The sequence below is a fragment of the Sphaeramia orbicularis genome, chromosome 1 (genome assembly GCF_902148855.1).
Source record: "Sphaeramia orbicularis chromosome 1, fSphaOr1.1, whole genome shotgun sequence".
Classification (NCBI taxonomy): domain Eukaryota; kingdom Metazoa; phylum Chordata; class Actinopteri; order Kurtiformes; family Apogonidae; genus Sphaeramia; species Sphaeramia orbicularis.
The window spans coordinates 29,406,077-29,431,704 of record NC_043957.1 but is presented as its reverse complement, the minus strand read 5'-3'; the positions used below and the strand labels follow the sequence as shown (position 1 = coordinate 29,431,704).

General features: G+C 37.0%; 1 protein-coding gene across 1 annotated transcript; it reads left to right on the top strand.

Moving 5' to 3' along the window:
- Nucleotides 1-394: 394 nt before the first annotated feature.
- Nucleotides 395-25,218, top strand: slc2a15b (solute carrier family 2 member 15b). Its single transcript, XM_030138016.1, has 12 exons — nt 395-527; nt 2,107-2,205; nt 10,036-10,196; nt 10,295-10,419; nt 11,861-12,006; nt 12,524-12,656; nt 13,566-13,753; nt 17,493-17,603; nt 18,927-19,028; nt 20,360-20,435; nt 21,650-21,777; nt 24,129-25,218. Exons 1-12 carry the CDS (start codon nt 480-482, stop codon nt 24,351-24,353), a joined length of 1,542 nt encoding a protein of 513 aa, XP_029993876.1. The 5' UTR covers nt 395-479; the 3' UTR covers nt 24,354-25,218.
- Nucleotides 25,219-25,628: the final 410 nt, after the last annotated feature.

Genomic DNA, 25,628 nt, shown 5'->3' with positions numbered 1-25,628 from the left:
TTCTAATGCAATATGTCACAAATACATGGGGTATCCAAAAACTTTTTTCCACCACTGTAGGAGATTTTTGTACTACAAAGTCTTATGATTTTGTTTAATCCCAAAGTTCATCGTAAAAATGAGCAATAAATGAGCTTTAGGTGTGGGCATTTCCCACCTGATGTCCTGACGAATGGAGCCCCTGGTCTGGACGGACCTCCACCGGTGGTGTAGTGTTGGCTGAAGGCCTCGGCTCATGTGACCCGAGATGGACCGGGACAAACCGATCCAAGGCTGGGACGGGCCTGCACCGTAGATTGGAGCACCCTGCCCCTGTTAGCCCCGCCCACCGGTAGATCCGCCCCCTGCCTGTCAAACAGCCACGGGTGAAAAGTACACATGAGGATGCGGAACGGAGAGTTGAGAAAAGTTGTGCTGATGAGCTGTTTGTCATCTGAAACGAGTAGATCATACAAGGAGAGTTAATATTGACGAGTTAAATGGCGGAGGAACTGTTGGTAGGAGAACACCATGCGAAAATCTCTGCGGTGAGTGTTGTATTAGCTTTGGAAATACCCATCTGCAGCTGAGTGAAAAGTACAAGTATATGCTCTGAATTACCCTGTGAAGGTAAATGAGATGATCAGTGATGAATGATGTGTGTAGTGCATTCTTATTTTAATGAGCCTCATCCTGATTTGACCTTTTCAGATGCTCCAGAGACTTCTTTCTCTCTGGCACCATCATTTGTTGTTCATTTCCTTTCTGCCAGGACAATATTAACATCAATAATGCACATACTAGACCTATTTGAACTCATCATCAAACCAACAACCAAATAAGGAACTTGGTATTTATGGTTAATATCCCATGGGAGGCTGAATTACATGATCATGGTCAATAACCAACTTTATATTGTGGTTTCTATTAAAACCAGTCAGTTAAAACAAATAAAATAAGAAGAATGCATGTAGGGCCAGTCTGACTTGACTAGATCTCTAAAGTTTGGATCAACGTGATGTTACATGTGAGAAGCTGTATCTGAGAGTCAATTGGCCTAAATTAACTGCTGACTGGGTGGCATTGTCTGTTATGAGCTATTTTCACATGTAGTCATCTTAACTCCCTCCTTCCGGGTATTACAGGCTAAATTAGGTTTCAGATAGGCATCTGTGTTCTTTTTGTTGCAGTCAGAGCAGAGGTTTTCTGCTCTTGTCTGCTCACACATCCTTCATTTTTACATCTGCTTATTCATTTGGTTCACACTGAGTGGTTTTATACAAGCATACAGGGTTTTGTTGACTTTAATTTGACTGAAATTATCATTATGGTGGTTATTATTTGCTACCATTTTTCAATGTTCTACAGAAAGGCAGGTATGTTAAAAAAAACAAAAAAAAAAAGTAAAAAAATTACAATCTCACTGACCTCCCATGGTGGAGGTCAGCTAAGTTTTATGTGCTGGAATTTAGGCCAGCGGCCAACTGGGCAGGACTAGGTCATTCCTAATGAAAATACTGTAGACTGGCCCTCTTTCTGTTCCAAAAAGAGGTCATATTACTTTATTTTTAGTTGTCATGGACTGTAGAAACTGTTGCTATGTCTTAAATTGCACAAATATTCAGTCAGTGTCTGAAAATGTGAATCTGTGTTAGGATGCGAATAGCTCCAGTGTTTCACCCATGCAGCAGAATAAGATAGTGGCTCCAGTCCAGGTACCTGTTAGCTTTAGGGCGTTTTCAGACTGGGTATCCAGATCCTTGCTGTACCTGGATACGCTTGGTCACATGCTGGTAAGCGCCTGTACAGCTCTACCACAAACTCCAAAGGTCAACACACATATGCAAAGTATATCCATATAATTATGCTGTTTAATACTCATGCATAAGGGGCTTACCTCTTGCAAATGTAGAACATAGACTGAAAACTCTCTTAACACAGACGTAGAGTACTTCCACTTACAAGGTTTGAGAAGAAAATATCAAAGATGCTGTTTTTTAAATCGTACTTTTATCTTGTGTGATCTCCCTTAAAATTCATCCACAGATTTGACTAAATTACAGCTTTGAATAATAGATACTTTACTGTATAGTGTTTCTCTTGATTCACTCTCCGTCTTTTTCTCAGCATCTCACAAAGTCGCTACTGGCGGTGGCTCTTCTGTCCTCATTTGGGAGCTCCATGTTGTATGGCTACAACTTGGCAGTCGTCAACTCTCCAGCACAGGTTTGTCTCGCTGTTGTGATCATCATACTGTAGACACAATCATTTTTTTTTATATATACAGGGTGGGGAAGCAAAATTTACAATATTTTGAGGCAGGGATTGAAAGACAGTGTATGACCAATTAGTTTATTGAAAGTCATGAGAATTTATTTGCCACAAGAAAATTTACATAATAGAAAGTGTTTTTATTCTGTGTGTCCTCCTTCTTTCTCAATAACTGCCTTCACACACTTCCTGAAACTTGCGCAAGTGTTCCCAAATATTCGGGTGACAACTTCTCCCATTCTTCTTTAATAGTATCTTCCAGACTTTCTCGTAATAGTTTTGCTCATAGTCATTCTCTTCTTTACATTATAAACAGTCTTTATGGACACTCCAACTATTTTTGAAATCTCCTTTGGTGTGACGAGTGCATTCAGCAAATCACACACTCTTTGACGTTTGCTTTCCTGATTACTCATATGGGCCAAAGTTTCTGAAAAGGTATGGATAATAGTGTTAGGTATGATTATGACATCAATATATGTTTGGTTTCAAAACAATTGACGTAGTGCCTGCTGAGAAAAAACAACTAAATGTTCATTGTAAATTTTGCTTCCCCACCCTGTATATATTTTCTGGGAACCAAAAATATTCTCTTTATATTGTCAGGTTTGGTTAAAAGACATGAAAATGCTTTGATCAATATCACAATCTGTGATATGTATTATAGTTGTACAGCAGTGCAGAGACTAGAATCCACAGATTTCTATATTTGTTCAATTAACCCATAAAGATCAAGCAGTATTTTATGGTGACTTCAAAATGAATTTTTCCTTTACATTTAAGCTCTCCTAAGTCGTTCATCACAAGTTATTATAATATAATATTGTGCATTTATTTTTTTTCCCATGAAAATCAGGTACTTTCCTATATGACTTTTCTGATCATATAGATGTTCATATGATCAGAGTAAATTCACAGATTATTATATCAAAAGAAAAAGTGACTTACAGCAAAATATAAAATTTACGATCATAAATAAGCTTCTACAACACTGCGATTTGTCAAACTCCATGGGTTTTATTGATGAGTCCTTCTTGAAGATGACAATGTTTCCATGTTCATGACACAGCCTCTGAACGTCCAAATGGGTCATATCTGATGACCATGAAAAGCTAAGAAACTGCATTTCACCTCAGTTGTCTACATGTATTGATAGGATTAGTGGTTCAGAAGTCATGAAACATTTTATATCGGTGGATGATTTTGGTCAACAGTGGTTTAGTTCTTCGAGGATTAAAACAATATATAAAATTTAAGATATTACAATTTCCACTCTCAATCATTATTCTGGTATTAAAGGAATCATTAATGTGTGTTTCCCATCAGTTACCTAAACCATAGTGTCCAATCATAGTCTCTAATGTTGTGTTTATGTTTATCCAGGCTTAAATGGACAGTTGGTCATCTGCAGCCACAAGCAGTGACACTTTAAGTGCTGACAGACTCTAAAGAATCACTACAAACAGATGAAAAACTATGGAGTGGGACAGGAAATACACTTGCTAGCCTAGCAACATTTTTGCTAAAAACAAAACATGATTCAGTGCCAGAGGTTATTGGCCCTGGTTGAAGTGAACAGTGGAGAGGGAAAAGGGAAAAGCTGGACTTTTTAAATTAAATAATGATGCAATCTGTTCAAAAGGCAAATCACATGACAATTTAAGATCATCTACGTTAGAAGATCATTATCCTCCTGCACTTTTTAAGGCTTAGGCACATTGTGAGTGTCACGTTTGACTTCATTATCATGTGGATTCATGTGAACTCGTGTCTGTCTGTCTGCTTGGCCATATCATTGATGTTCCGCTGTTTTATCCATCATGGGGTTTTTCAGTCCCTTCAGTGTTCAATTTGATGCGGCACAGTGACTAAGCTGTTTGGCTATGGACAGTCCAGTGTTGACCATGTGAGCTTATCTGCATCACATCGCATACCAGCGTCCATTCAAACTTCTTTTAACCTACTTTATTCCCAAGTCATGTCTTTTTTTAGTAGAAAAGACAATTTATGATTTCATTTTGAACTCCTATTCTTTTGTTAAATGGAAAGCAAAACCAGGAGGCTTGACTTGACATATAGGTAATATGAGGAATTCTGTTAATCTGGTGGGATTCTACATTTGGAAGCTTCAAGATCTACAAATAAATATACCCTCACAAACGTGGCCTCAAATAGCATCAACAGCAGTGTGTAGACTGAGCAACAGTGTATAATTTCTACGTTCAGTTTTGCACAGTGTTGAATTGTAAGATATTCTGAATTGCTACTAATATGGTCAGGGCACACCTTTAACCACGGTCTATGTGACTAACGCCTCAGATCCCTGGTGTGTCATGTGATGACTGTTACGCCTGTGGGTTTGAAATTGAATTTATGAAGGTTCAGTTAGTGTTTTTATGGGAGTTTACGTTCAGAAATGTGCAAATACAGTCACATTGTCATCAGTCTCTTCAAAATGTTTAACCCTAATCCTACAGGCAGCAGTGGTGTTTTTTTAGTCATGTCACTCTGTTCTATGCTGTTCAGATGAGGTGGCTCAGGCATCTGTTTCAGATGCCTCCTGGACGCCTCCCTGGGGAGGTGTTCCGGGCATGTCCCACCGGGAGGAAACCTCGGGGAAGACCTAGGACATGTTGGAGAGACTATGTCTCTCAGCTGGCCTGGGAATGCCTCAGGGTCCCCCTGGAAGAGCTGGAGGAGGTGTATGGGGGGAGGGAAGTCTGGGCAACCCTGCTTAGACTGTTGCCCCTGCAACCCGGCCCCGGAAGAAGCAGAGGATGATGGGTGGATGGCATTCTATTCTATTCTATTCTATTCTATTCTATTCTATTCTATTCTATTCTATTCTATTCATCCGACTTTGTTGATCAGTCTCTTCCTAATGATAAAAAAAAAAATGATAAAAAAAAAACTTTACTTCTCCCTTCACATGCCAACATGTCCCATAACTGCCTGTAGCATATGAGATTCATAGATCCATGTGAGGCTTATTCATTTTACACAAAGTACAGAACAAGTGACACATTTAACCCTCTCAAACTAAGACTAATATTTTGATGTAAATTTTTGTGAGGAAAAAAAAAATTAGAAGTGGAAGTGTGTGATAGCTCACCTGAATGTGAAAGTGCATGTTTCGTAACTTTTATGTCCTGTCCACACTACTATTTACATTTTTTTTTTCATGTTTGGATCTTTTGTCCACGTGTAAACACCTTTTCAGATCATTAAAAAAGCCTTATTGTTGTTTTGTGCAATGAACCTGCACGTAAAACATCAAATATAGGTAATAGAAGTATTATAAGTCAGTAGATTGGGATCAGATTTAGGAGATGGACACATGAAATAGTGGCTGAAGCTATATAATATATAATTTAACAACCTAAACTCATGTTTATCACTTAACTTGTCGTTGGAGCTCAGCTTCTTGACAGACATAAGAGTCAGTGTCTGATCTGTCTAATATTATCTGAGGGTCTGCGATGTCTGCATTTTAGTAGCACAGAATAAAAACCATGATATGTCTAAACATTTTTAGTAATTTTGTGCTAGTTATTTAAAAGCTTGGGGGAAAATGCCCATTTAAAAAAAATATCTGTATTACTGTGGACTAGCCATAAAAAGATGATATGAGGGTGTTTTATTTACTCAGGAACAGTGAAGCAAAAGTCATGGTTCTGGGAGTTGCCATGTTTTTGTCATTAAAACTCTGTCTGATTTTCTGCACCCTATAAACACAAGGAAGAGATGGTACAGAAGTTTTGTTTTCTCTCAGACCGCCATGATTATAATATGCTGAAAGAGAATTAAGGATTTTTTTTTTTTTTGCAGTCATGCCCTAAATATCCTAAAATATTTGATAATATGTTGTGTGAGATTATAATTTTCATTCATTTTCATTTATTTATTTGTTTCGAACGGAAAAAAAACAAAACTTTTTGTGTGTACAAGGAACTAATAGCAGAGCAAATAAATTAATAATAAATAGAGGTGATCAAAACAATATAGCAATTGCCATGTACATTTGTAATAACAAAATAAATTCAATATGAGCTGGTCTAAAAGGAGTGGGAAGAAGAAAACTTATTATTAAATCCCACCCCCACCTGTCATTTATACAACATGGCACATTACTTTTACTTACTTAATGATGAGATTACATCTGAATAATCCTATAAAGGACATTTTAAAAAGTATTTTCTTTCACACAATCTGAAAATGAACTGTCTTTGTTTCTTGTCCCCTTGGTAGGATTTGGATTACAGCAGAGAGTCATGATGTGTTCAAGTAGCAATAGTTTGTTTCTTTAGTTTCAAAATAATTATATTAGAAAGTGCCTTAATTAAAATGTTTTGGACTGGATTTTAATTTTGTCCTGATAATTGAGGAAAAGTAGCAGGATTAGGTCAGACAAGCAAAATGAAGTTTATTTAGTTAGTTTGGCTCAAATTTTCTGTGCCTTTTTTCTCTTGATAATTTTTTTTACTAGTGCTGACATTGTGTTTCCAAAGTCTGACATCTGTTAAATAAAAATACATAAATCCTCTGAGTTTGTCATTTTATCTGGTCTTTTAGTAAGCCAGGGACATTCAGTTATAATCAGAAAAGGAAATGTGAATTTTTCTCCCATGATTCCATTTACTCATTATATATTTAACCCATAAAATGTTTCTGTATATTTCACCTTTCATCGGTGATTTATCACCATTTATTGTAATATTATCTTACGTATTCTTTGTTTTTTTCCAGTGCAAATCAGGTGTTTTCCTATATTTAATTCACTGATCATGTAGATGTTCATAAAAGCTGAGATTACAGTTGAGGGTTAGTCTATCAAAAACAGAGCAAACTGAAGAAAAAGTGATTATTATTTTTTTTAAACAAAGATATCATTAACTGAACATAAAAACAAGTGTGTCCATCCACTGTCATTGATCCAACTCCATGGGTTTTACTGGTGAATCAATGTTGCAGAAGGTGACTGTGTTTCTATGTTCACTACGGAGCCTCTGAACGTTCAAATGGGTCACATCTGATGACCATGAAAAGATGACAAACTACATTTTACACCAATTATTTACATGTATTGAAAGGATTAATGGATCAACAGGTATTAAACAGTTTAGATCAGTAGATGGTTTTGGCCACCAGTGGCTGTTTGGTTTTTCATAGGTTAAGGTGTAAATTGGCAAAAAACATGTAGTAACTGATTGAACTGATTGGGACTGACCTCATTGGATGTTTCTCTGGTTCCACTGTCTTTTCAGTCAGGTGTAAATGAATATCTGTTGTAACAAAAAATCCTCATGGAATGTTAAAATGTAAAAGTGCTGTCTCACAGACACTGGAAAACTGGCATTGTTTGACCTCAGATACCAGGAAAACTTCATCAAGGCTTGGTGAAGATCCACATCTGACCCTTTCAATCATCTGTCAACCACTACTGCCTGCATTTTTATAAAGGCTTTCTCTATGTGTTTACCGTAAAGGCTTCAATATGATATTCCACATTCATTTGCTTTGATTTTACTGTGAATCCAACCAGTTTAGAGCTGCTGTAAATTACACTATATCTATATGAATATGTCAGTTTTCAACAAAAACTGTTGGTGATAGTGGTACTATATGGGACTAATGCAGTGTTTATCAACCTTGGAGTCGGGACCCCACATGGGGTCGACTGGAATTCAAATGGGGTTGCCTGAAATTTCTAGTAAATGATAAAAATAAAAAAATAAAAACTTACTCATAAAAAAATATATGGTGAGTTGAGAGAGACAATCACAATACATAAAAGACATGACAAACTGTGAAGCTGGAACTGAAGCACTGTGGTACTGTTTATCTGTCAAATGTTCATTGTGGTCGGTTTCAGATGCTGCAGCTCTTTCATAATTCATAGTTTGAGTTATTGTTTGTTCAGTATTAATTGTCAGCCTTGTAAATACAAACTGGACTGACTGAGTAATCTAAACCTGGCTTTTCTGCCTCCGTCCACAATAATATGCGTTATATAGCCTAAATGTCATCTAAAATTAACCTTTATTTGCCACATAGTATAGCAAACTATTACATGATCAAAAACAAATTCATTTTAGCAAAACAATAAAAGTCTCCATTTTGAATGTCTGGGGTCGCCAGAAATTTGTGATGTTAAAATGAGGTCACGAGTCAAAAAAGGTTGAGAACCACCGGACTAATGGGATAATCACACATGTAGATCAGTGAGTTCTCTTTCTTTTTGACATCATCACCCACTCCCTCTGCATTGCAGCACAACAATAGAAAATGATTCCTCCTTTCATCTGTCGATTAGTGCTAATGCTAATGACGTTTTCATCAGATTAGTTTTCTTACTTAGTGAGTGAACTTCAGTTTCCTCAGATGTTTCTTTCTTTGTCTTTTGAACACAATTAAATTTAATGTAATGGATTCTTCAACACAATCTTCACCAAATAACTGCCTATTTTTAGTCCGACTGTGGTGGCTCTAAGAAGAGTATGTCTGTTAAAACATCCCTTCCCCAATGGAAAATACACTGTATGCTTTGGAAATAGCAAAATAAATGTTTGCCTTTGGATGTGATGGACATAATGGCTGTTGATATAATGTATGTTTCTGTATATCTAACTGCATGGGTTTTGTATTACTCTTAAAAGGTTTCTATGTAGGTATTTACATTTCAAACTCTCAGTAGGAGGATGTCGCGTACCAGAACACACTCACGACCACTAAAACCACCAACAAATCAGCACTATGTATCCACAGACAGCATCATTCACTGAATAAAGTATAAAGCTCATTGTTTACACACATCTGTATTATGGTATCTTCAGGTTTTCTTCTTCAAACTAAAATTCATAGCTGATTATTTTGACAGCCGGTCAAAATAACACTGTGTTTTATAACTGTGCTGCATCAGCTGATAGTTTACATTATAGCTCTGTTAGCTTAGCTCTGTTTTAGACAGAAAACAGCCACAGTAAAACCACAAATCACCTCAGTTTTCTGTGCAGTTTGTGTTGTCAGTAGCTGAACTAAAGATCTGTTTGGAATCGTCCAAACAAGGTCAGAACTGTCACAGTTTAGTCTGAACCGTGGATCAACAAACGAAAACTTGGCAAAAATAATAGCATCACATAATAACTTTATGTCTTTCTGAACCTCCTATTCAAAGTCACCCATGTAGAAGAAACATTGTGATTTCAGCATCAAACTCCATCACTACAATACAATACATTGGTGTCTTCAGAACTCCTTTTCCTGGACACTTAAATGACAATTTTAGGTAATTTTTTATATTTACCCCGCCCTCCGAAGGGTAGGCAAGGGGTATTGTTTTTGGTTCGCTTTGTTTGTTTGTTTTTTCTTTGATTGTTTACACTCTAGCAACAAAACTATTGGTTAATTCATACCAAATTTGGTTTATAGATTGCCAGTGACCCAGAATAGATCTTATTACATTTTGGGAAAAGAAGGTCAAAGTTCAAATTTTCAATGAATTTTTTAAATCTTTTTTTTGCCTCCCATTTACTTATAATCTGTGAAATTTCAAATGTCTGTAAAAACAGCAATTTTGTTTCAATTCACTTCAGACTTGGCACATATATAGAGGCAATTGATATGCTGACAGCACATGCATAGATATGATGACATCAGCTGGATCAATGCCAAAATACGCTACAATACTTTGCGAGGGGTGTTTTTTGTTTTGCCTGATACCACTTATTATAAGCAGAAACACTACATATAACCTCTTTAACCTTCATTCCTTCTTTCTTCCATCAGTATATCAAAGACTTCTACAATGAGACTTTTGTCGACGGTTATGACTGGACTCCAGATGAAGAATTCCTCACCGTCTTATACTCTCTCACTGTGTCCATCTTTGCCATTGGTGGGATGACCGGAGCTCTGCTGGTTGGCAGGCTTGTAACCAGATATGGAAGGTTTGGTTTTTGTTTTTTGTTTGTGCATGGGTAGTCTTACTTCAAAAATGTACAATATCCATTAAGAAAACCAAGTTTTTCTGTTCATGTCATATCAGGAAAGGGACACTGGTGAGAGCTGCAGGGCTGGTATTTATAGGTGGAGCTCTGATGGGCTTCAGCAGGTCATGCAGGATGCCCACAATGGTCATCGCAGGCCGCTTCATCACTGGAGTCCACTCAGGTAGGTCTGCATGAATCCTGAAAACACAGATTACTCCACTGCATCCTACTCATACTTAGCCTGGCCAGCCATCCATCTTTCTTGATGAGAAATCTGACAGGAATCTCAGGGCTTGAATCCAAATATGAAGGCGGGTCTAACAGGCACAGAGTAAACTAATCACAGATAAGACTGATGTCATTACTGTTGCTTTTGTCAGAGAAATTTAAGAATACAGGGTGTAATCTGTAATTCAATCCTTATTTTTGAATCAAGTAAACAATCGACAACAGTTGTAAAGAGATTTGCGGACTTGGAACTGACTTTGACTCGCAACAAAAAGAAATCGGTGCCTATGCATTGTGAAACAGCCGCCCTCAGACTTGTGTTTTTTTTTCAGTATAGAATAGATCGTCCATATTTCACAGCAACTGGCCCAATTTCACACTGTTTTCTCAGTATTGAATACATTGAGAAACCTGGATGGCTGGCCAGGCTACCTTATACACAGTATTAAACAGAAATTGCACTTTAATCAATACAATAGATGCAAACAGCTGTATCCATTTTCCATTTTTTCTTGTCATCTTTTCAATGGCCACTAAATACAAACATTCATGTAATTAGACTTCTGTAAATTGATTTCTAGAAGTCATCGCTCATCAAATCTGGTTTTAATTGGAATAAGAAGTAACATAAGCTACAATATCTTGTTTAACCCTCGATAAGAATAGAGTTATAGGACTCCAAACTAGTCTCAACCATTGCTTTAAGATCTTGGTCTCATCTTGCACTAAATTACATTGTAACTCCATCTTGGACAAAGAGGACTGAGGATTTTTATTTCTATTTCCACATTTGCACACATCTCATTTTACTGCCAAATAATGGTTAAATACATTTCAAATAACTTTATGTAAAATGATGACAAGTAGAGGAACATTGTTTAATATCTGTTTTATTTGTAATACTATTTAAGGTAAAGGTTTATAAATCGTAAGAAGTGGCTGTATTTTGTTCCATAACTCAGTGGTTGTGTCTGTCTGGAGGAGACATCAGCCAAATCTTCTGAAGTAAAATTGTAAACCTAAGCCATAAAAACTTTATCTGTAACAACAGGACCGAGAGAAAATACACAACAGTGTTAAATGCTGCAATTCTGTAACACTTAGCAAACTTTTATCAGTATTTTGGAGTAATTTAGAATGCAGTTAAGTGGCCATTTAATGTTAGGAATCTGCTTCTGCACCAGAGCTCCTCACTTCCCCCTTTGTCCTGGAAGTTTAAAGCAAGTTTGCATTTCAATGTTATTGTAAGAAAATGATCTGAATTTTCCGTATCAGTCATATTCTTTTGTGACTTTTGACAAACGTGTATCATAATGACATTGCTGTGCATCTGGTCTTAGTCTTAACCTCCTTCTAGTCTGGATTACACCACTAACACAACCTTCTATCATCAGGCATCTCTCTCAGTGTGGTTCCGATGTACCTCGGTGAGATTGCCCCCAAGAACCTGCGAGGTTTCCTGGGCCTCGTCCCCAGTATCCACATCTGTCTCGGGGTCTTCATTGCTCAGGTCCTGGGGCTTGGGGAGCTCCTGGGAAAGGTACTGGTGGAACAGTTTAACTGTGCACATGGTTAAATATGACTTTTTAAAGTATATTCTCTATAGATTGTACTGTATCTACTTCAAAACATAAGAGAAGAGCTGCAGTAAAGCTACTTTAAGCATCATTGTAACAGCCAAAATATGATGATAAGCAAGAATTAATATTTACAAATTTATTTTGAATAGCAGTAGAAATTAATTGTTTGTTTAAAGATTATGTTACACATAAATTTGAAGTACATTTGTGTAAACTTAAAAATGCCTGATTTTCTCTGTTGTCACTCAGTGCACCTTCACAGAGAGTGTGTCATGGGACTTCTCAGCACAGAGACAGAGCTTACAGAGCTTTCGAGCACATAGTTTTTCTAACAATTAACTTTTCTGTTTAATTAAAAGTTTTGAACCGGTCATCTCCTGTCATTCTTGTGGTTTTTGGGCATTTAGAAGGAAGACCATTACATTACCATTACTGAAGAAAACACATTTGATAATACATGTTCTTTTTTCTACACAGGAGGAACACTGGCCCTTGCTCCTCTCCATTGTGGTGTTTCCTACGATGATCCAGCTAATGCTGTTGCCATGGTTTCCAGAGAGTCCCCGATATCTGTTGATAGAGAAGGGGAATGTGCATGCAACTATTGCAGGTTAGACCATGTCAACTTCTTTCATTACCCCACCTCCCGAAGGGGAGGCAAGGGGTATTGTTTTTGGTTTGGTTTGTTTCTTTGATTGTTAACACTCTAGCAGCAAAACTATTGGTTGAATTCATACCAAATTGGGTTTAGATATGGCCAGTGACCCAGAATAGGTGTCATTACATGTTGGGAAAAATAGGTCAAAGTTAAAAATTTTAATGAATTTTTTTACATATTTTTTCTTCTCCCATTTACTTATAATGGATGAAATTTCAAAAATCTATAAAAACATCAACTTTGTTTCGATTCACTTCAAACATGGCACATACATAGATGAAACTGATATGCTGACATCAGCACATGCATAAAGATGATGACATCAGCTGGATCGATGCCAAAATAAGCTACAAAACATGCCAGGGGCAGGGTTTGTTGTGCCTGGCAACACTTGTTACAAGTAGAAACACGACATAAAGCCACTTATTCCCTTTGAAATTCTTTTTTTTTTTACAGAACATATGTTATGGTTTTGCGTAACTATGTGCATTGTTTCTCATTCTCTTCTTACACACAATCATCTGTTATTTCTGAATACACATTTTCAGTACTGCATTGGACATCTGAGTTCTGCAGCTTCACCTCTATATGTGCAGTCTGTCATCATGTTTATTTGTACCTCTGCGTTTATGCCTTGTTGTATGTCGTTGTTAGTAAGTCTCTCAAAGTGTCTTTACACGCTTAGAGTCAGTTTTGTTTACTTCTAGGTGCTACACTAGGAATTTGTTCCAAAAATGTTTCCATCCATGTGCATCCCATGTTTTTGCACATGTGAAATTCATGTAGTTTTTTAGTCAGGATAAATATGTAACTGACTGTATGAGATGTGAGGCTGGTAACAGTTTTCTTTTCCTCCTGTAGCCCTGAAGTGGTATCGTACTAAAGGAAACATCCAGGCTGAGGTTGAGGAGATGCAGGAGGAGCAGCGTTCTCTATCTTCTGTCCAGACCATCTCTGTCAAAGGCCTGCTCATGGACCGCTGTGTTCGCTGGCAGGTCATCACCATTGTGGTGGTCAACATCGGTATGCAGCTGTCTGGTATCGACGCGGTGAGTGGAAAAGTCCAAGTGCACCTGCAAGATGACTGTAGAATATCAGAATAATATGGAGAAATTAGCTGGTCCAGAAACAGTTTTATTTGAGGGATGGAAAGAGAAGCTAAAGTTTACTATCGTTTGCCAACTTGTGACTATACGGGTTTTGGACACAACTTGTGGCTATAACCTGTTTCATGAGCTGTTTTTCCTGGGTCACAGTAGCAGATTAAAATGCATAACAATGACTGATATCACAATGAAACCGACAGTGTTCTGACAGCGGAAAAGGAACTCTGTTATATGGATTACCGTTTCAATTGTGGCTCAGTGGTTTAGTGTGTCCATTAGTTAGTGACTAATGTCTGTCTAAAGCTAACCTTACTTGTCAGTGTTATAGATAACACTGACAAGTAAAGTTAGTTTTCTGACACTTAAGTGTCAGTGTTAACTATAACACTAACAAGTAAGTGCTAGAAAGCGCAAACTTGCAGCCAAAAATGACCGGCTGCTAGTGTGGTACCAGATAGCTCACACTACTTGTTAAACAAATATCTCACAAAACAAATATATAACAAAATGTTTAAAGCCTTTTCAGAAATGTTGTAAAAGAAAATGTGAATTTGTGCTTGTTTATTACTGTTAACCAAGTATTAGGAGCTGGATTATCCTTGCAATCATTAGGGTTTACCTTATATTAATGCCCTTTTGGGCATTAAAATTTTTTTCATATTTTATGTTTTTTTTTCCCTGACTTTTCTGCTTTTCCTCTCAGTTTTTTATGCACAAATTGAAATGCAGTAAAAACAGCTGGATAGGAGCACACCTACTGTTAGCCACAACTGCTGACATTGTCCTTTTAGTCTGTTACTAGCTAATTTTGCATGTCAGTGTTAAGACTAATTACTAAATAATAAAAAATAATAAAGTTTACCTTGACCTTGACTTAAATGACTTTTTATAATTGTATTTCTTACTTGCTGACTTTGAATGAGAGAATCAGGATTAGACAACAAAGTGCATTTAATGAACTTTGCCACAGAGTCAATAAAAAGTGGAGATGTTAAAGCAATATGTGATGCATATTTGTAAGTTTGGGTCCTGGGGAGACACCAAATATCTATTTTGAGTCTTGAGCTGAAAAAGTTTTAGGACCCCTTTAGGAACTTTAGTCCTTTGTTTGTACTTTTCCAGAATTTGTGTGCCTGTAATTAGCTCCACTTTCTCACATTTTCACATTGTTTGTATTTGTGTATATTTCCTGTGCCGGTTTTTAAGTGTGTGTTTGCAGATTTCAGAATGGTGATGAAATGCTATATGGGTGGTTACTAAATCAACAAGACAGCATTTAACTGCACCAATCATGATCTTGTCCACACCTCATCAATGATGGATGTTGCATCAGCAAAGTGTGATTAATGAGAGTACACAAATTAATTTCAAGGGGAGCACTTGTCAGAAGTCCATACTGATGAAAACACCACATCTCAAATGCATGAGCGATGGTTGCTCTGATAATAATGATCACTTTGATGAATCATGTGGAAACACCAAATAAGCAGGGTGAATATTTTTTGGCTCAGGCAAATTCTGAGTTTCAACACATGTGTCTGTGTTTGTACATGTTCCACTGTGGACATGATTACACACTAAACCAAGGGACTTCTATCACTGTTGGGACGAAAAGATTGAGATCTCCATTGGTAGTCGGTGCATTTTGAGGGTCAAACCTTGATTTTAGTGATAAAGCTTTGGGCTAGGGGATGCATTACATCAGTGGACTCCACTCCCCCCACACAGGGACAGGGATACAAACGTGTGTGGTCTGACATTTTTATCCACTTTAAGGAGCCTTGATTCAGTGTATCATGCTTCTTTACATTTCATTTCAAATGCAAAATCCCTCACTCACCACTGCATTCTCTGTGATTTAGTGGATTGGACATCATTAACTAGTCGCAGACACTAACACTGGGTTATGTTAATCTATAAAGCTCTGCAGGGTAAACTCCCAGAATACCTCAGCACCCTAATTTCTGTTAGCTCTAGTATATACCATCTGTCTGCCACCAAGTGGTTGCTCTTGATTTTTCCCAGAGTTCTGACAGGCTTTGGTAAAACAGTATTTTCCTACCATGCACCATGGTTATGGTATAATCCTCAAAAAAGTCTTCAACTACAAACATTTATCTCTTTAGGATTTTAAAAGTATCATGGAGAATGCAGTGAAGGGAAAAATGTCTCTGTTTTTCTTGAGAGGCCATTATAGTTCAATAATTGTTATTCTGTTTTACTGTTCATTGTGTGTCATGTAGGTGTTTTATATAGTTTTGACTTTGTATGGCTGCTACCTTGGCCAGGGCTCCCTTGCAAAAGAGATTTCTAATCTCAATGGGACTTCCTGGTTAAATAAAGGTACATAAATAACAAATAATCAAGTGTTGCCAGGCACAACAAACCCCGCCCCTCGGACATATTGTAGCTTATTTTGGCATCGATCCAGCTGATGACATCATGTCTATGCATGTGCTGATGTCAGCATATTAATTTCCTCTATATATGTGCCAAGTTTGAAGTACCATATTTTCCAGACTATAAGCCACTACTTTTTTCTCACACTTTGAACCCTGCGGCTTATACAACGATGGAGCTCAAGTATAGATTTTTATGGGCTAACGGACTCCAGGGGGCGCTCTAGCAGGAAGCGCAAAAGTGAGACAGACAGGTGGAAGAGGTGATGAAGAGGAGAAGTCTTAAGCTTAACTTTTAACAATCATTTTGCATGTCGTGGACAAACCCTCATCATGGAAAACACACGAAGAAATGCGTGTGATGTAGCTTTTAAGTTAAAACCAAGCAATGTGTCTGTCCAAGAAGGAAATAGAGCTGCTGCAAGTAAGTGCCATTGAGAGCAACAACAGAAGAGAGACTGAGAAGTTGTTTGACGGAGCCTTTCTGAGGCTGTTCAACTCCGACACTGAAGAAGACGACTTCAGTGGTTTCAATGCACAGAAGGAAGAAGAAGATAGCAATCAATGACTTTTCTGGGTTTTTTAACCAGCCATGTTACTGCCATGTTACAGGCACTGTTTGGAAAAAGCAGTTAAGGTGTGTAAATAAATATTTACATCATCTTTCTGTTTACCATCTTTCTGTTTAAATATCTCATGTTACAACGTGGACACCTGCGGCTCATAGTCAAGTGTGGCCTATATATGTACAATTTTTTTTTTTTCTTTTGAAATTTGGTGGGTGCAGCTTATATTCAGGTGTGGCTTATATTCAGGTGTGCTCTATAGTCCGGAAAATACGGTAAATTGAAACCAAATTGCTGTTTTTGTAGACATTTATAATTTTGTTCATTATAAGTAAATGGGTGGGGGGGTTTAAAAATTCATAAAAAATTGATATTTTGACCTACCTTTCCCAAAATGTATTGACATCTATTCTGGGTCACTGGCAGTCTATAAACCCAATTTGGTATGAATTCAACCAATAATTTTGCTGCTCCAGACATGTGAAATGTCACCCATTATAAGTAAGTGGGAGAAAAAAATGAAAAAATTTTTTTAAAAAATTCATAAAAAATTCAAACTTTGACCTACTTTTCCCAAAATGTAATCAGATCTATTCTGGGTCACTGGCAATCTGTAGACCCAATTTGGTATGAATTCAACCAACAGTTTTGCTGCCACAGTGTTAAAAACAAACAAACTAAACCATATTCATAAGTTAACACTGATGTCTGTTACAGATCTGGTTCTATACAAATGACATTTTCAAGAACGCAGGAATCCCAGAGCCTCATATCCAGTACACGACAGTGGGAACAGGAGCTATTGAGGTCATCTCTGGAATGATGGGGGTGAGTTTTATGATATGAACAATTTAAGGTAAAACATTTCTTGCCCTTTACCCCTTCTCTCTCCTCAATTATCAAGCAATGATCAATACACTGAATGACTCAAATAGAGAAATAAAATGATATTTTCTGATCATTTCACAACAGTTATGTTCTAAAACAAATTTTCATTCAGCACTAAGGAAAGGTTCTATATGAATCCAGCTAAAACACATGCTTCAACCTGTCTGTGTGGCCCAGACATTTCTATTATCTCTGTGTGCTTTGCCCTGATTTTGTCTCTTGGACACTCAGTTCCTTCAGCAGAAAGAGGAAAAAGCTGTCACTAGAGTCACTATGTTGTTATTGCATTATTGTCTGAAGGTGCAAACTCACTGCCAAACAGTCCAGAAATATCCTTAACAGAGGAAATCAAGAGGAAAATAAGAAAAGACAGTCAGGGGGCAATGGAGATGCCTGGGTTATTATTACACTTTACTGAAACTAAATGAGAAATAAACTAAAACTATTTATGCACTCAGTGAACAAAACTAAATGTATAAAAAAAAAGTTAATAAAAATAAAAACTAATGATCCTTTCAGGTACATACAGCACAGCACAAATTTAATGACAAAAATGATGATGGAGAAGTATTATTATTGTATAAGTCTATGTTTTTTTTCTGCAAACTCCTGTTCAGGCTTAGTATATAATAGAAAATATAATAAAATCTAATATTGTACATGACAATCAGATTACCTACACATGAACCCATCACTAATTGTACTCCAGTGGTATACAGTTATCTTCATTGTGCATTAATACTTCAGTTACTCCATTGTTACTGTTACTCCATAATTAATATTTTGATGTTGAGTGTTTCTACGCAGTGGTATTTGTACTTTTACTGAATAGCTGACACACTCAGCAGTATTAAAATGTGCATTTGCTCTGGTGATATGCATATTTTATCAACATTTTAAAGCGTAATCATTCATTTTGCTAATATTTAAATATTGAAGCCATTGCACAGTTCACTTTTCTTAACATTGTGATATTTGTATTTTATTTTATTTTATTATACAGTCCCTTTTGCACTGAGTATTTTGCTGCTAAATCGAACTGAGCTGCTTAACTGATTTTTATTGTTCCTGTGATGGTGACAATAAAGATCTATTCTATTGAAAGATGTAATGTATGTGAAATGAAATCCTTGTAATGTAACTGTGCAATGTGTGACGTATTGCACATTAATTACACTTACAAGTCTCACAAGTCCTTGTTAAATAAGCTGAAGATGAAAAGCCACTGACACCAGGTCCTACTTGTTCATCTGTTTCATGCAGTGTTTTACTATTGAGCGTGTTGGCAGAAGGCCTCTGATGATCGGCGGCTTCCTTTTCATGGGATTGTGCTGCGCTGGGATCACCGTGACTGTCATGTTACAGGTTCAGTATCATCTACACTCCTGCTGACCCAGGAATATATTACAGTCAGGTGCATAAAGTGGAGCAGGGGCCAAGGAGCACATTGCCTCTTAATGTGGCTGAGGTCAGTGGTAGAGTTTAGGTTAAAACAATATTCACACTACAAAAAAGACAGATTTTTTTGACAACACTTTTTTTTTTAAATCATGTTTTTTAATGAGGTTCAGATGAGCAAATACATAAAATGTCATCAATTAGATTTGTGATCATTTTTCTTTAAATTACACCAAACATTTATACCACAGCGTTTACAGTACATATAAAATGGACTAAGTGAATAATTACATAAAAAAATAAATCAAGCAGGAATAATAATATTACCCAATAATAATAATAATAATAATAATAATAATAATAATAATAATAATAATAATTATTATTATTATTATTATTATTATTATTATTATTATTATTATCCCGCGACCCTAGTGAAGATAAAGCAAGTTCAGAAGATGAATAATAATAATAATAATAATAATAATAATAATAATAATAATAATAATAATAATAATAATAATAATAGACAGCTGTCCAAACTACAGCCCAGATAGGCCAATCCTGTTTTCAACCTTTTCCCCTCTAAACTACTGTGTAACTACATTGTCTCCTACCATAGCCTCATGTATGTACTTGTTAATATGTGTAGGTCAGGAAGTGAAAAAATATTTTGCATTAGAATTAAAAACAAAGCCTGTTTTCTTTTCTAACCATCACCGTGTTCTGTGTGGTCTGGAAAATCCCTTTTTCTCTATAAATAACAGCACAATTATGGAACTAAATGTACTACTGTCACACTCACTTCCTGGTGAAGTCACACTAGTAATATAGTAATATGGTATGGTGTGTATATATTTCCATCCAGAGGGCCAACATGCTATTTAGTGTCTTCCATCTTTATGGGTTAGTTCTGCTGCCTGTCAATACCGGATCAACTGTCCATTTGCAAATGCGCAATGCTAACTCTACTTGGACAAACTGCCCAAAATGCATTGCCAGACACGTTCAGAGTCATTCTGGGTTCATTGTGTTAAAATTTGTAATCAGATTAATTATGATGATGGATTAATCTGAGTTAACGTGTTGATTTTGACAGCCATATCTATCTATCTATCTATCTATCTATCTATCTATCTATCTATCTATCTATCTATCTATCTATCTATATATATATATATATATATATATATATATATATATATATATATATGAGAGCAAAAGCTTGTAAGCTTGTTTAATGAGGTGAATGTACTCCTGACCTCAGATTCCTGACTTGTGTGTTTGACCAATCACAGGCTCAGCTGTCCTTCATGCGTTACATCAGTGTGGGTTGTGTTGTTGGAATCATCGCTGGCTTCTGCATAGGTCCAGGTACAGTAAACACACCCAGAAAGCATGTCTCTGTCAGTATGGGAATCTTTAAACACACTTGGACTGGATATTTTAAGTCCATGCACAGCGTCCTGTAGTCGAATTTAGGCTCCTCCTGTGTGTAATGTAACACTGCTCCCTGCTGGATGTTTAGATAACAGCAGGCAAAGAACCTGAAGAAACAGCGTCTCCTTGTCCTCCTCTGTGAAGAGACATTGTATTTCATTGCTCTTGTAAATTAGGAAATCATAACCGCCACACTACATCCATTCCCAAAGCCGTTTGTACACTGGATGAGTTGAGTGAAGTGAATTAAGAGGCGATAGTTTACAAGGTTGGGAGCCATGTTGAGTGGACCTGTGAGGATGATGAATTAGAGCAAACCTGGTTTACATAACGCCATTCGTCAAAAGACGGCGAAATCTATACCTCAGCACGCGGACGAAGATTTCTGTGGCTGCAATTAGACTTTTAATGGCTCATTGTTCATAAGCCAGCCGTGATGAATACGGTTTCCTTCAGAAGAAACCCTGAATGCACAATGAAGCTCCCTCCATACATACCGCAGATGTTGACAAATTATGGCCTAGTTATTGGCTTGACAATATGAAACCTTCCTCTATGCAATTATCATGCACAGATAATGAGGGCATCATTCGAAGAGCTCATCATTAGAGCTTTTACTAATGCATATTTCTGCTCCATAGCTTTCACTTCTAACCATGAAGAATTATGCATTTAAAACCAAGATGCCGTTTCATAGATCCTGCATTTCAAGCTAATGAATTGAAGAAGTCCTCGCTCAGCTATTCTGTTTCTCAAAGTTGGAGTTTTGCCAAGTTGACAAACATGTTCCTCTCTTGTCAATCTATGAATCACTGAGTAATCATGAAGACATAATGAAAGACATGCAGGAGAAGGAGTAATACAATAGCACTGGGGCTTGAGGAATGGGTATCATTTGTTATATCATATTCTGTTTATTTGTATCGGCTGCCAAAGAATAATCCTGAGTGGGAATATTGATAAACTAATTGATGAATGAGGCGGCTGGTTTTAATTTCACAACCCCCAATAGATTCATACAGTTATACTAAGTGGTGAAATGATAGTATCATGATGGGTAGACAGGATGTTTGGTCGCATCATGATGGGTTTGGGGTGTCAGAGACAAGCTTGTGTTTTAATTTGTTTCTTTTCTCATCCCTGTGCAGCCGGCGTGCCCTTCCTCATCACCGCAGAGCTGTTTAAGCAGTCGCACAGACCAGCCGCCTACACCGTGGCCGGGTGCCTGAACTGGTTGTCCAATTTCACAATCGGATTCCTCTTCCCATTCCTAGAGGTGAGAGCAGACTTATATCCTACCTTCAGTTCAGTTACATAGTATTTTAGACAACGCAACAATGAGATCCCATTTATTTTTGGGTTAAAGCTTCAGGGTTGTTTACTGAACCTCTGCCACCAGTCTTTGCTCTTAAAAATATTTCATTGCTATTTAGCCAACTAACTTTAAAGCTGCAAAAACAGTTTCTTTTTTTTTTTTTTTTAGCAGAATGGTTTAATTGACTGGATGACTCATATCTAGAGATCAACTGATTATAGATTTTAGGAAATAACTTACAATTGACTGATGACCTCAATAGAAACTGTTGAACTAAGCATCAAACTCAGAGTAATTAAAATTGAACTGAACTAGAGATGCACAATATATATCGTTTGAGCTTCGTCATCGCAATGTACATATGCGTAATAGTCACATCACAGGTCCTGCAATGTAGGAGGCAAATAAACTGGACGTGTTCTCATCTTAAGTTCAACCTAGGTACCTGACACACACTACACGCAGCGATCCACCAATCACAATCATTCTTAATCAGTTTGCCAAAGCAGACCACGCCCCTTCACATGGAGTGAGTCGCTGGTAACAACATTGAAAACTGAGCAACAAACAAGAGAAAAATCACCGAAAATGAGGACTTGGTGCCAAAAAGAAAAGCAACGTCAGTTATCTGGAATTATTTCGGCTACAAGAAGGATGATATTGAAACACGTGTTCTGTGTTGACAGTGTCTTGCACCTGTTGCCACAACAAGATGTAACACAACTAATTTGTTTGACCATTTACGTTGGCACCACACAGCTATTATATCCTCCTGAGTATTTTTTCATATCGAAATATATATTGCAGAACTTTTAAAAAATCGCAATGAGAGTTTTTTCCAATATTGTGCAGCCCTAAACTGAACATCGAACTACCCCTAAAAAATTTAGTTTTTGAGTTATTGTTTCAGTTCTGTCAGTAGGAGCCTGGCCAGCCATCCATCTTACTTCTCAATGAGAAATCCGTCTGGAATCGCAGGGCTTGAGTCTAAATATGAAGGCGGGACTAACAGGTGCCAAGTAAACCAATCACAGACAATACGGACATGACGCTTTTGTCAGAGATATGAGACATCTGCATCCACTCGCTTCCTGAGTTTCAGTGGTGTGGATTTTGTTTAATCACAGGCCTCATCAGACGGTTAGAGGAGTTGAATATGTGATTGACAAGATCAGAAGCTGGCAAATGCAACTCCACTGCTCTACTGTTTGGAAAAGTAACTTCACTTTTCCATTACAGCATGAAAATACTGTCAGCTCATCGATACTTATATGTGGTCTTGTGATTTGGAATAAGAGGAGAGAGCTGCAGAAAAGAAGGGTTTGATTTTGGCTCCTGCAGCTTTAACTCTCTGTGTGATAGTAATAGATAGATAGATAGATAGATAGATAGATAGATAGATAGATAGATAGATAGATAGATAGATAGATAGATAGATAGATAGATAGATAGACAGGTAGATAGATAGGTAGATAGAGAGAGAGAGAGAGAGAGAGAGAGAGAGAGATAGTCACCCCCCCGATCACCACCAAAATCATTTGTTCCTTGTGCCAGTATCAACATTTCCTGAAAATTTTATCAAAATCCATTCATAACTTTTTGAGTTATCTTGCTAACAGAAAAACAGACAAACAAACAAACCCCGATGAAAACATAACCTCCATCGTTCCTTGGCGGAGGTAATAATGCACACTTTCTTACCTTGACTACTCGTGCACATACACGTCCATGCATCCTCAATAATCCATTTTTTTCTGTTGGCTCTTCTTATTCTGTACACCTGTAAACTGCAGCTGAACGGAGTCCAAGAAAAATTTCCCCATGGGGACAATAAAGTATATTTTATCTTATCTTATAACCTTATTGCGCGTTATTGCATTAGTATTGAGCATTATTGCACATATTGCAGTTTGCGCATGCTGCATATCATTCTATCATTCAGTTTTTCAGGTAATGTTAATTCAAAGTTTAAGAGTAAGAACAGTGTAATGCACCTTAAAGATGGGGGCTGCCTGATATAAAAGGGAAAACAATAGAAACATGGGTCCACAAACAGTGACTCACTTACAGATATAAACACAACTATCATTTTTGTGTGAATATGCATCAGGAAATTAATTATATAATTCTAATTCTGGATGTGTTTCTATTGTGTGATTAGATCCTCCTCAGTCCCTCTAAATCCTCCACATTGGACCTCTAAAGTACATTTTGGGATCTACAAATCAACTTTGATAATATGGCTACAAATATGCCTGTCTTGACAATTAAAAAAAAAAAAGTTAAATTTTAATGTGTTGTTGAATCCGTAGATAACGATGGGACCTTACTGTTACCTGATCTTCTGTGCGATCTGCTTGGGAGTGGCCCTCTACACTACATTTGTCATTCCTGAGACGAGGAACAAAACCTTTATGGAGATCAGTCAGATGTTTGCTGCCAAGAACCACATCCTTGAAGAGGAATTAATATCTAATGGTCATCTGAAAATGTCCATGATGAACGGCTACGGGGCGATGGAAGATGAAATCAAATGAGGACCTTACCTACCAGGATTGAGGAGGTGGACCTTGGTGCATATGACGGCTTCATCCTCAGTGTTCCTTCTCAATTTGTGATGACTAAAGTAACTACAGATGAAAGGTTGGAGGTGTGATTGGAGGAAATCTGCTGCTTTCTGTTTCAGTACAAACATTCCTCCTGTCAGTGTAGCTTTTGTGCGGCGTATAACGCAGAAGTCACACAGTCATGCATTTCAAATCAGCCATTAGTGACATTTTAATCAGTTTTTCTGCGTCTTACAGCATTTTACAGGAGCTCAATTGGCGCCTCTCATTGCTCTCAGAAGTTTTAATCTCCGCATCAGCGTCACTTTTTTCAGGTCCCATGATCACTTTATTGTTCATATTCACTGCTGATTGCCTTGTCTTTGTTGTTCAGCATGGAGTAAATGTTGCGTATTTATTTACTGTAATAACACCTCAGAGACGCTTAGATACTTCCATCAGTAGGAACATATGAAAGCCATTTCTCTGATATTTCACTCAGTAATTAAAGGTCACGAGATTTTGTATGAATAATACATTACTTATTGTTAATGTTTGTTTACACTGTTAAGCTCAAGGCCAAAGTCTTGACTGGAAACTTAAGCTCATGTTTTGGTGTGTTCCGTCTTGTGATTTTTTTGTCTCTTTTTACTCAAGAGAGCTGAAAATTGTGGCTACTGTAGTAGTCATCTCATACATCTGGTCTGAATGTATGCACATGTATGTAAAGCTTGTGAAGACAGTGTTAATTTATCAAAGCATCACACTGAAGTAGTTGTATAAGTTGTTAACGGCAGTATGTTTTACATGACCTCTTTGTATAAATATGCAGCGTCGTCAGTGACCACAAGAAATAAAAGTAGGACAGTTCAAACATATCTGTACTCTGTTTTATCCATGCTACACTGTTATGTACTCTATATGAAATTACAGCATATCTTGGACCAATATGATCTGATAACTAAAAAATGCATCATGTATGATCAAAATAGTGGATTCTAGTTTATTGAATAGTTTTATATTGTAAAAAGGAAAAAAATTACTCTTAACAGTGGTACTTACTTGGAGCACCAATGTCCATGTCTAATGATGTAAATGCTTAAAGAAAGGCCATTTATTTAAAACAAATGGGTTATATAGCAACAATTTTAACACAATATACACTTTCTTTTACACAACAACTGTTTGACACATGAACTATGGAGATACTGAGGCTAATCTGGTTGTGTTCCATAACAAATAAGATTGAAACATACTGTTATTTAA

Excerpts from the sequence above, each read along its gene's own strand:
- slc2a15b (XM_030138016.1), top strand. The coding sequence starts at position 480 with ATGGCGGAGGAACTGTTGGTAGGAGAACACCATGCGAAAATCTCTGCG. Across the intron at positions 13,754-17,492 it reads AGCTGTCTGGTATCGACGCG|ATCTGGTTCTATACAAATGA; the intron begins GTGAGTGGAAAA and ends TGTCTGTTACAG. Across the intron at positions 20,436-21,649 it reads TGGCTTCTGCATAGGTCCAG|CCGGCGTGCCCTTCCTCATC; the intron begins GTACAGTAAACA and ends ATCCCTGTGCAG.